General features: G+C 36.2%; 2 protein-coding genes across 2 annotated transcripts; both read right to left on the minus strand.

The window, feature by feature from the left end:
• Positions 1–2,349: 2,349 nt before the first annotated feature.
• On the minus strand, positions 2,350–3,632 carry LOC307257540 (G-protein coupled receptor 4-like; the record flags this gene model as incomplete). The annotated part of the gene is made up of 3 exons (XM_080036801.1): positions 2,350–2,890; positions 2,988–3,178; positions 3,438–3,632. 3 exons carry the CDS (start codon positions 3,630–3,632, stop codon positions 2,350–2,352), a joined length of 927 nt encoding a protein of 308 aa, XP_079892927.1.
• Positions 3,633–6,953: 3,321 nt separating this feature from the next.
• On the minus strand, positions 6,954–8,267 carry LOC307257541 (ovarian cancer G-protein coupled receptor 1-like; the record flags this gene model as incomplete). The annotated part of the gene is made up of 3 exons (XM_080036802.1): positions 6,954–7,488; positions 7,591–7,796; positions 8,052–8,267. 3 exons carry the CDS (start codon positions 8,265–8,267, stop codon positions 6,954–6,956), a joined length of 957 nt encoding a protein of 318 aa, XP_079892928.1.
• Between the last annotated feature and the right edge of the window lie 3,141 nt (positions 8,268–11,408).

Below are 11,408 nucleotides of genomic sequence, written 5' to 3' on the forward strand. Positions count from 1 at the left end.
ACTAGGTCAGTGTCCGTTTGGGACGTCACCTCCATTCCAGTAGCCGTGCACTCTTAACCCGGTCTTTTTTGGCTTTTCAATGCACCAATGTGGCGCCAAACAGTGATCGTCTGCCAAATAGTGATTTCAGTCAAATAAAAGTTTTTTCAGCAGGCAAAAGGGACTGGGTGAGGCCTGATCTGTCTCACTTAAATATGAAAATGTAAATTAAATGTGTTGATCACCTAAATAGCCTGCCTCTCATGCCACGTGATAAAATGAAAACGTTACTGTAATGATTTGGTTACAAGTAACGTTAATATTTTAAAAGAACATCTTTATAAATGCCATGGGGAAATAGTTATGTATATTTGCAAATGTTGATGCCGATAAAAGCAGCTGTACAAATATTACTGGACGATAAAGAATTAAATAGGCTGCATATATATAAAATAAATCTACTTTAGCAGATGACCACTTTTTGGTACCCCACGCCAGCACCATGACGGTATGACAACATTTATCAAAATCAAAATATATTTTCCATCTAGGCCACTCAGAGGGTATTATGAAATAGTTTGGTTTCCTGTTTTTCAGTAAGTTGATGTTATCTTGCTCTCTTACCCAGACGCTGAGTTTTGTCTGTCTTACACTTTTTTTTCGATTGGCTAACCCACAATGGGCACAGCTGAAGCGACATGTGAAAGGTGGTCCCCCTCTGGAGGGCGGTCCCCCCTGGAGTGCGGTCCCCTCTGGAAGGAGGTCCCCTCTGGAGGGCGGTTCCCCATTCATTCTGTTAGGATGGGGTTACTCGCAGCAGGTGAAGAATGGCTTTGTGGATAAGACGATTTAATAACTAAACAACCACTAGCAACTCTAGGTCCACATAACTCACCAACACAACGATGATACGAAAACAAACAAAGGGAAAACAAGGACTTAAAGGCCCAGGTGAAACACATCAGGGAGGGACCACTAATCAAACAGGACGGGAACTTGACAGGATATGGACAACAAACAAGAAATGGATACGAAAGTAAAACAGGAAACAAAGAAACATACAAAGACAGGACTAAGATAAAAACGGATAAAAACAATATTGATGCTTTCTAATGCAATTAAACTATATGTAAAATACCCATGTTAAACGTTTCTTGGAACTTCCACTCACTGTGGTTATCAACTATCGTTTCCTGCCGCAACCAACAAGCAAAAAGTCATGCGCTGTGTGTGGTAGATAACGGACATGTTATTGAGGACATGGTTTGTATGTCAGTGAAAAGAATGCAAGATTAACTTTGTTATTAGGGTTGTCGATCACAGAGATTTCTATAATAAATTCCTGTCAAACACCATAACCTTAGACTTGCATGGCTTAATCTTTGAGACAAGCATAATGCTACTGGCAGGATCAACCCGGTAGCACCTCGGTTTGCGGGGGAACCATAACCCATACAACTCATTTTTGTAAATACCAATACACCCACAACACATGATGATTAATAGGGGATTGTTAGCCACCAATTCATACTGTCAAAATGTGGTTGTTATTTGTTGAATGTAAGTTGGTTATCAGCTTAAGACAGTAGGCTTCATAATCTTTTAACACTTTTTAATTAAATTAAAAAGCCCCAAAACGTACATGCCTTCTACTCAAACACAAACATCAAACTTATATTGAATAAAAAGAGAAATTATTAATATGTCTATTATTCAAAATAAAATAAGAAATAGGCAAACAAACACAGCTTTGGATAGAAATACATCAGTTATAATAAAAATTAAAATAAATTAAAATGGGCCATGATGAGACCAAAATAGAACAAGAGTTATACAGACTTTTCAAAAGTGCTCCGAGGAACTTTCAGTTTTTTTAAATTCTAGCATCCCCTTAGGAAAAAAGCGGTTGTGTTTTTACTATGCCATCTACATGTATAGTTCAAGGGTAAGCTTACCCATGACAAAGGCATAAAGTAGAGGAAAAACTCTATACAAATGGCATTCTTTGCACTGATGGTCTTGTTTGCTGTTATATGTCATTTATGATCATCAGAGGTAAAATTAGACTATCAAATATTTTCATTATAATATAATATATTAAAAAGTTCCTCGTAGCACCTTTAAGTTCTCTGTGTTAGAGATACAGATTTAAGAATACACACTATAATTATGGTGAAACATCAAATAAATGCTTTTTTTTGGATATCACATGGATGACGGTACCTGTCCGTTCTTTTCTATTTGTCCAATCTCTTTGTACAATTTCTCTCTGGTTTCATCCCTTTGTCTCTCTCTCTCTCTCTCTCTCTCTCTCTCTCTCTCTCTCCCTCTTTCTCTAAAGCTGACTGTGTATTTACATGTTGTCATTATTCAAACTAATGTGCTGGTGACATCATTAGTGTCTGGGCTGCTGACATCATTGCTGTCCATTCTGCAACAACACAGAGAGGCCAACAGCTTGTCTATGGCCCCTTTCCTCATGAAAATATACAGAACTAAATCTGCAAGAGGACTCAACTGAAGAAGCATATGGGACACGGGGAAGAAGAAGAATACGTCCACACCAGAAGCTCCATATTGAATGGTAATTATAAAGATGATGAATGGCAAAAACAGCAGAGTATAAATGAGCAGCACCAGAACCAAAATCCCAACAATTCTTCGTTTTTCTTCAGAGGAGACAGAGATGGAAGCAGACAGGGCTTTGAAGATCCCAACCAGGAAGAAGATGAACAGTGGGAAGGGAAGGAGGAAGAGGACAGATAGGAAGGTAGATGAGACTCGTGAGTCAACCCAATCTAATGTGAGAATAAGGACAAGAGGAACGACCCAGACGGAGACACAGACCACCACAGAGATCTTGATAGTTCTTCTGAAGCGGTACCACAGTGGACAGGCGATGACCAAATACCTTTAATACAAGACAGACACATGGAGTAAGAGTAACATCAGAATAGTAAGACATTGATCAGATATGAAAGTAGTTTAACACATAGACATATAGCTACCTTTCCAGGGCGATGCACACCATGAAGCCAACACTGACCATAACACCATAAAGGTGAATATCATAGAAGATGTCCCATATCAGCCAATCCTCACTTGGTAGTGCCTCCATAACAATCAGGCAGCAGAGCTGAATGAGGTCGGAGATGAGAAGGTTGATGACGTAGATCGGAGCAACATTATCCTTTTGCACCTGCAGGAAAACATTGGAAAAACATCTATTTTTAGTAAATCTGGCCCAAAGAGTTTACAGCGATCGTAGCAGCCCTCTGAGGCCACATGGGCAGAGCCGGTCTTCCAGCTGAATGTATAAATACAGGGCAAATTGGAGTCACATGTTCCTATAAATATACGGTATAGTTAATAATAACAACACTTTGGCCCATGCAGACTGCACAACAGACACATTCTACAGACAGTAAATTAATAATTCTTGGTGATGATGTACATACCAGAGAATAAAGAGAATAGATGGCCACAAAGATCAAGGGAAGGCTGATAGCGATGATTATGCATGTCGCCACATGCATGATGAATTCAGCTCCGTCAAAAATATCATCAAAGAAGTCGTAGTTGTAATCATATTGGTCGTTGGTGTAATTGTTGTAGCTTTCGTTCAGTGAGGTGTTGGAGGGGAAATCATCCATTCTTCACTGTGAGACCTGATGATGAGTGTCTGTCAAGAAATGCAAAAATATTTTAATTCTTAATCTTATTTAATTAAGTAGTTAATTGTAGTGCTTTACTTTTTTATTTTAATCAACCGTTATTTAGTTCTCGGAGGCAAGCCCTCATTTTCAATGTAGCCCAGATTATAGTAAATAAAATACACAGTAAGACCACAATATACCAACAGTGCATAAAGTGCGAAATACCCATGCCTGGGATATAAACAGAGCAATGCAAGACAGGTACATTTAGCACTAATGTTCTGAACTGCCCACAAATTGGAAGAGAATGTAATTTAAGTGACTGTTGAAGCCTGTTCTAGGTGGTCGGTGCATTGAAAAGGAACGCAGATGTCCCTAGTTCTGAATGAACCCTTTATTTATAGCATATGTGAACCTACAATCCAACCATGTCTGCTTGTTAAAGTTTGCATATTGATTTGAATGGCTGTTTGCAGTTTTTTAGGAGGGATACAAAATGTGATACATGTAAAAATTGCGCTTCCTATCTTCTAAGATATTGAATAAATTCATAATTTCCAAAACGTTTTGTTTATAATTTATTGGTTTAACCCAGTGTAACTGGTAACTACATTTTATTTTAGAAAATGGCATGTTTGAGAAAAGGCAGCTGGACTTAACCTACCAATTTGATTTAATTTGTTTGTATCTGTACAATATACAAGCATGAATAAATGTTACCATTTCTCTTAAGTTTGCCTTTGTGTTTTACATTATCACAATCAGTTGATAATACTTTGCAAACATAAAAACAACATAACTTTAATTTCCTTTCATGCCATAATTTGCAACAACGCCAAAAGACTCACACTCCTAGTTATTTATCCTTTTAAACAATCTCTACAATATATTATCACAATATTCACATTTGAAAGCTATAAGACCTCACCTTACTTGAGTTCCTTAACCAATGTCTGATGTGTTGTCCTCTGCATCCAAACAGTATGTGGTGATGTTGGTTAGTCAGTACATGCATTAGGTTCCTAGTAATATGTATTTGCTTATTTTATGGAAGTGAGAAAGGTCACTACCTGGATTTTACTAAGTAAACAGGCAAGAGATCTCCATCAGTCAAAGCTGCAGTCATTAATATGTTTCAGTTGGCAGCAAGTTATTAAAACCTAACTGATGCAGTGAATAGCTTCTTATTTCTTAAACAACCATGTCAGAATAAATATGCTGTGATTTTGGAAAATATGCGTTTTTTTTATTTTTTTTCCTCAAATTATTGGCCTGCATAAAACAAAGAAAAACTACTCAGGAGAAGATGACATTTTTAAAATTATGTTAGGAATTATTCAAACCTGGATAGATAGCGGTGAACCGTCAGCTTTGAGTGAGAAATGTGGTCGGAAAAAAAATCAATGATTATTAATTAATGATCATGATAAGAAATAACTTAAAGTAAATAAAATGACTTGATGGAAAAATATCGACAGTAGAACTCCCGGCTTGGTTTTTGATTAAAAATCCATTTACACCATAATGCTTGTTGTTTTTAAGTACTAGTGGATGTCCACTCTGGTAGCAGCCTACTGGTGGGTGACTAAAATTAAGACTTTTTGAACATTTTCGAGCTAAATCAAAAATTTGGAATTTGGTCAAAGATTATGTGGAATTTAATATTATATAATATAATGAACACTTTCCAACAGTACACTGCCTCACACGTAGCACTATACATGTAGTGGTGTTCTACCTAGAATGTTTCTAAGTTGCACATAATGCAACAACAAGAAGCAGAGGGATTCCTCCCCTTTTGGCTATCAAGAAATTAAAATTAAAAAACAGAAATTAATTCAAACTTAACTTCTATCTTGGGCACCACCCAGAGTTACCTAGGAAATGTATAGCTTACCTATATCAGTATCATACATTTGATCAATTGAATTGATAGTTGAATGAATATAAAAAGTTACTAATAGCTAGTAGGTCAAGAGAGTTCTAAATGGAAGAGGATGGGAATGTTCATTCTTGTGCAGTATTAAAGAAACCAACATAATTAAAACACACATATTTTATTTACAGAAAGTAATAAAACACACACATCAACAACTATACTAACTGATGACAGAAGAGATTGTGTGACTGTGTGTATATATGCAAATTAGCCTGTCTTTCCCTGACACCTCCCTCCCTGTGGTGAGGCCCAGCCAAGGGAGGGGGAAGGAGAGGAGAGAAAAACAGTCTCTGCATAAAGACAAATGTAAATCAAAATAAATGTGTATGTCTGTAACCAATAAGTTCAGTGTGCTATCAAAAGTATGTAAATCCATTTATTAAACAACAATGAACAGTCCAAATCAGTTAATATATATTTGAGGTCAAATTAATCTTAGCCATGTGCTGTGTTAAACCCAATGATCTGCCCAATGGTCAATGCGTACCAGTGTTCCTTTGAAGATCCGGTAAACTTGAAAGAACATTTACAATTTAAAACAAAATTACATATAACCTGATATAGAATGTTATGTATATTGCCAAGCAAACAGCAGCAGTTGCAAACCCAACACCACAAAACTTACATGCCTTCCACTCAAACACCAAAATTAAACATATCTTTAAACAAAAACAGATATTATTAATATGTATTTTATATAGCCTATGTCTATTATTCAACATAAAATAAGAGATAGGCAAACAAACACAACTTTGGATATACATGCATCAGTTATAACAAAAAGAAACCAAAATAGAACAAAAGTTATAAAGGATTTTTTAAAGGTGCTCTGAGGAACTTTCAACTTGATTCATTCTTGCGCCCCCTTTGGACAAAAGCAGAAGTGTTTTTTACTATGCCATCTATAGTTAGAAGGTGACTGTACCCATGACAAAGGCATGAAGAAAAACTATTAAAAAAAATAGCATTCTTTGCACTGATGGTCCCGTTTGCTGTTACATGTCATTATTGATCATCAGGAAAAATTAAACTGTTTCAGAAATGTTTAAAAGTTCCATGTAGCACCTTTAGGTTCTCTGTGTTAGAGAAACAGATTTAAGAAAACATGCAATAATAAAGATATAGGTCAAACGTCAAATCAATGCTTTAATTTTTGGATATCAAATGGATGACGGTCCCTGCCTATCTTTGTTCTTTTCTATTTGTCTACATTCTCTTTCTGGTTTCATCCTTCTCTCTCTGTCTCTCTGTCTCTCTCTCTCTTTCTCTCTCTCTCTCTCTCTCTCTCTCTCTCTCTCTCTCTCTCTCTCTCTCTCTCTCTCTCTCTCTCTCTCTCTCTATAGAGCTGACTGTGTATTTACATCTTGTCATTATTCAAACTATGGGTTGCTGACATCATTGCTGTCTGGGCTGCTGACATCATTGCTGTCCATTCTGCAACAACACAGAAAGGCCAACAGCTTGTCTATGGCCCCTTTCCTCATGAAAATATACAGAACTAAATCTGCAAGAGGACTCAACTGAAGAAGCATATGGGACACGGGGAAGAAGAAGAATACGTCCACACCAGGATCTCCATATTGAATGGTAAATATAAAGATGATGAATGGCAAAAACAGCAGAGTATAAATGAGCAGCACCAGAACCAAAATCCCAACAATTCGTCGTTTTTCTTCAGAGGAGACAGAGATGGAAGCAGACAGGGCTTTGAAGATCCCACCCAGGAAGAAGATGAACAGTGGGAAGGGAAGGAGGAGGAGGACGGCTAACAAGGTAAATGGGACTGGTGAGTCAACCAAATCTATCGTAAGTATGAGAACAAGAGGAAAGGCCCAGACGAAGACACAGACCACCACAGAGATCTTGATAGTTCTTCTGAAGCGGTACCACAGTGGATGGGCGATGACCAAATACCTGTAATACAAGACAGACACATGGTCTTAGAGGAACTTCAGAATTACATAGAAAGACATTGATCAGATATGAAAGTAGTTTAACACGTAGACAGATTGCTACCTCTCCAGGGCGATGCACACCATGAAGCCAACACTGGCCACAACACCATATAGGTGAATATGAACAAATTTGTCACATATCGGACAATCGTCATCTGTCTTCCCACGGTAACGTAGTGCCTCCGGAACGATCAGGCAGCAGAGCTGAATGAGGTCGGAGATTAGAAGGTTGATGACATAGATCGGAGCAACATTATCCTTTTGCACCTGCAGGAAAACATTGGTAAAACATCTATTTTTAGTAAATTTGGCCCTGAGAGTTTACAGCGTTCGTAGCAGCCCTCTGAGGCCACATGGGCAGAGCCGGTCTTCCAGCTGAATGTATAAATACAGGGCAAATTGGAGTCACATTTTCCTATAAATATACGGTATAGTTAATAATAACAACACTTTGTCCCAGACAGATTGCACGACAGACACATTATACAGTAAATAAATCATTCTTGGTGATAATGTACGTACCAGAGAATAAAGAGAGTAGATGGCCACAAGGATCAGAGGAAGGCCGATAGCGATGATTATACATGTCGCCACATGTATGATGAATAAAGTTTTGTCGATGTCAAAAATATCATCAAAGAAGTCGTCGAAATTGAAGTCGTAGTTGTAATTATAATGGTCGTTGGTGTAATTGTTGTAGCTTTCGTTCTGTGAGGTGTTGGAGGAGAAATTGCCCATTCTTCACTGTGAGACCTGATGAGTGTCTGTCAAGAAATACAAAAAGATTTTCATTCTTAACCTTATTTAATTAAGTAGTTAATTGTAGTGCTTTACTTTTTTATTTTAATCAACCTTTATTTAGTTCTCGGAGGCAAGCCCTCATTTTCAATGTAGCCGAGATTACAGTAAATAAAATACACAGTAAGACCACAATATACCAACAGTGCATGAAGTGCGAAATACCCATGCCTGGGATAGAGACAGAGATATCCAAATCACTGAAGCAAGCAACCATAAAATTTAATTAAAAAACAAAGAAATGAGAAAAAGATACAATTATGAACATGTAAATCACTAAAAACAGTTACAGCTGAAAATATTAACAATAAGCACCAATGTTCTGAGCTGCCCATAAATTGGAAGAGAATGTAATTTAAGTGACTGTTGAAGCCTGTTCTAGGTGGTCGGTGCATTGAAAAGGAACGCAGATGTCCCTAGTTCTGAATGAACCCTTTATTTATAGCATATTATGTGAACCTACAATCCACAATGTCTGCTTGTTAAAGTTTGCATATTGATTTGAATGGCTGTTTGCAGTTTTTTAAGAGGGATACAACTTTTGATACATGTAAAAATTGCGCTTCCTATCTTCTAAGATATTGAATCAATACATAATTTCCAAAATGTTTTGTTTAGAATTTATTGGTTTAACCCAGTGTAACTGGTAACTACATTTTATTTTAGAAAGTGGCAAGTTTGAGAAAAGGCAGCTAGCCTAAACCTACCAATTTGATTTAATTTGTTTGTATCTGTACAATATACAAGCATAAATAAATGTTACCATTTCTCTTAAGTTTGCCTTTGTGTTTTACATTATCACAATCAGTTGATACTACTTTGCAAACATAAAAACAACATAACTTTAATTTCCTTTCATGCCATAATTTGCAACAACGCCAAAAGACTCACACTCCTAGTTATTTATCCTTTTAAACAATCTCTACAATATATTTTCACAATATTCACATTTGAAAGCTATAAGACCTCACCTTACTTGAGTTCCTTAACCAATGTCTGATGTGTTGTCCTCTGCATCCAAACAGTATGTGGTGATGTTGGTTAGTCAGTACATGCATTAGGTTCCTAATAATATGTATTTGCTTATTTTATAGACGTAAGGTCACTACCTGGATTTTACTAAGTAAACAGGCAAGAGCTCTCCATCGGTCCAAAACTGCATTCATTAATATGTTTCAGTTGGCAGCAAGTTATTAAAACCTAACTGATGCAGTGAATAGCATCTTATTTCTTAAACAACCATGTCAGAATAAATATGCTGTGATTTTGGAAAAGATGGAACTCCGTTTTTTTTTTTTTTTCGTCAAATTATTGGCCTGCATAAAACAAAGAAAAACTACTCAGGAGAAGATGACATTTTTAAAATTATGTTAGGAATTATTCAAACCTGGATAGATAGTGGTGAACCGTCAGCTTTGAGTGAGAAATGTGGTCGGAAAAAAAATCAATGATTATTAATTAATGATCATGATAAGAAATAACTTAAAGTAAATAAAATGACTTGATGGAAAAATATCGACAGTAGAACTCCCGGCTTGGTTTTTGATTAAAAATCCATTTACACCATAATGCTTGTTGTTTTTAAGTACTAGTGGATGTCCACTCTGGTAGCAGCCTACTGGTGGGTGACTAAAATTAAGACTTTTTGAACATTTTTGAGCTAAATAAAAAATTTGGAATTTGGTCAAAGATTATGTGGAATTTAATATTATATAATATAATGAACACTTTCCAACAGTACACTGCCTCACACGTAGCACTATACATGTAGTGGTGTTCTACCTAGAATGTTTCTAAGTTGCACATAATGCAACAACAAGAAGCAGAGGGATTCCTCCCCTTTGGCTATCAAGAAATTAAAATTAAAAAACAGAAATTAATTCAAACTTAACTTCTATCTGGGGCACCACCCAGAGTTACCTAGGAAATTGATAGCTTACCTAAATCAGTCTCATACATTTGATCAATTGAATTGATAGTTAAATGAATATAAAAAGTTACTAATAGCTAGTAGTTCAAGAGAGTTCTAAATGGAAGAGGATTACAATGTTCATTCTTGTGCAGTATTAAAGAAACCAACATAATTAAAACACACATATTATTTACAGAAAGTAATAAAACACACACATCAACAACTATACTAACTGATGACAGAGGAGATTGTTTGACTGTGTGTATAGATGCAAATTAGCCTGTCTTTCCCTGACACCTTCGTCACTGTGGTGAGGCCCAGCCAAGGGAGGGGGAAGGAGAGGAGAGAAAAACAGTCTCTGCATAAAGACAAATTTAAATCAAAATAAATGTGTATGTCTGTAACCAATAAGTTCAGTGTGCTATCAAAAGTATGTAAATCCAATTACAAAACAACAATGAACAGTCACAATCAGAGAATATACATTTCAGGTTAGATGATTCTTAGCCATGTGCTGTGTTAAAAGTATCTGCCCAATGGTCAATGCGTACCAGTGTTCCTTTGAAGATCCGGTAAACTTGAAAGAACATTTACGATTTAAAACAAAATGACATTTAACCTGATATAGAATGGTATGTATATTGCCAAGCAAACAGCAGCAGTTGCAAGCTCAACACTCCAAAACGTACATGCCTTCCACTCAAACACCAAAATTAATCATATCTTAAACAAAAACAGAAATGATGAATGTATTTTATATATGTCAATTATTCAACATAAAATGAGAAATAGGCTAACAAACAGCTTTGGATATAAATGCATCAGTTATAACACACATACAGTTATAAAGACTTTATAAAGTTGTTCTGAGGAACTTTCAGTTTTGGTTAATTATTGCACCCCCTTTGGACAAAAGCAGTAGTGTTTTTACTATGCCATCTATAATTCAAGGGTGAGAGTAACCATGACAAAGGCATAAATAAATAATTCATAAAAATAGCATTATTTGCCATGATGGTCTTGTTTGCTGTTACATGTAATTTATGATCATCGGAGGAAAAAAGTTTCAGAAAGGTTTAAAAGTTCCTCGTAGCACCTTTAAGTTATCTGTGTTAGAGATACAGATTTAAGAATACATACAATAATAAAGATATAGGTCAAACATCATA

Source organism: Ammodytes marinus, assembly GCF_949987685.1.
Source record: "Ammodytes marinus genome assembly, chromosome: 11".
In the NCBI taxonomy this organism is placed as follows: Eukaryota; Metazoa; Chordata; class Actinopteri; order Uranoscopiformes; family Ammodytidae; genus Ammodytes; species Ammodytes marinus.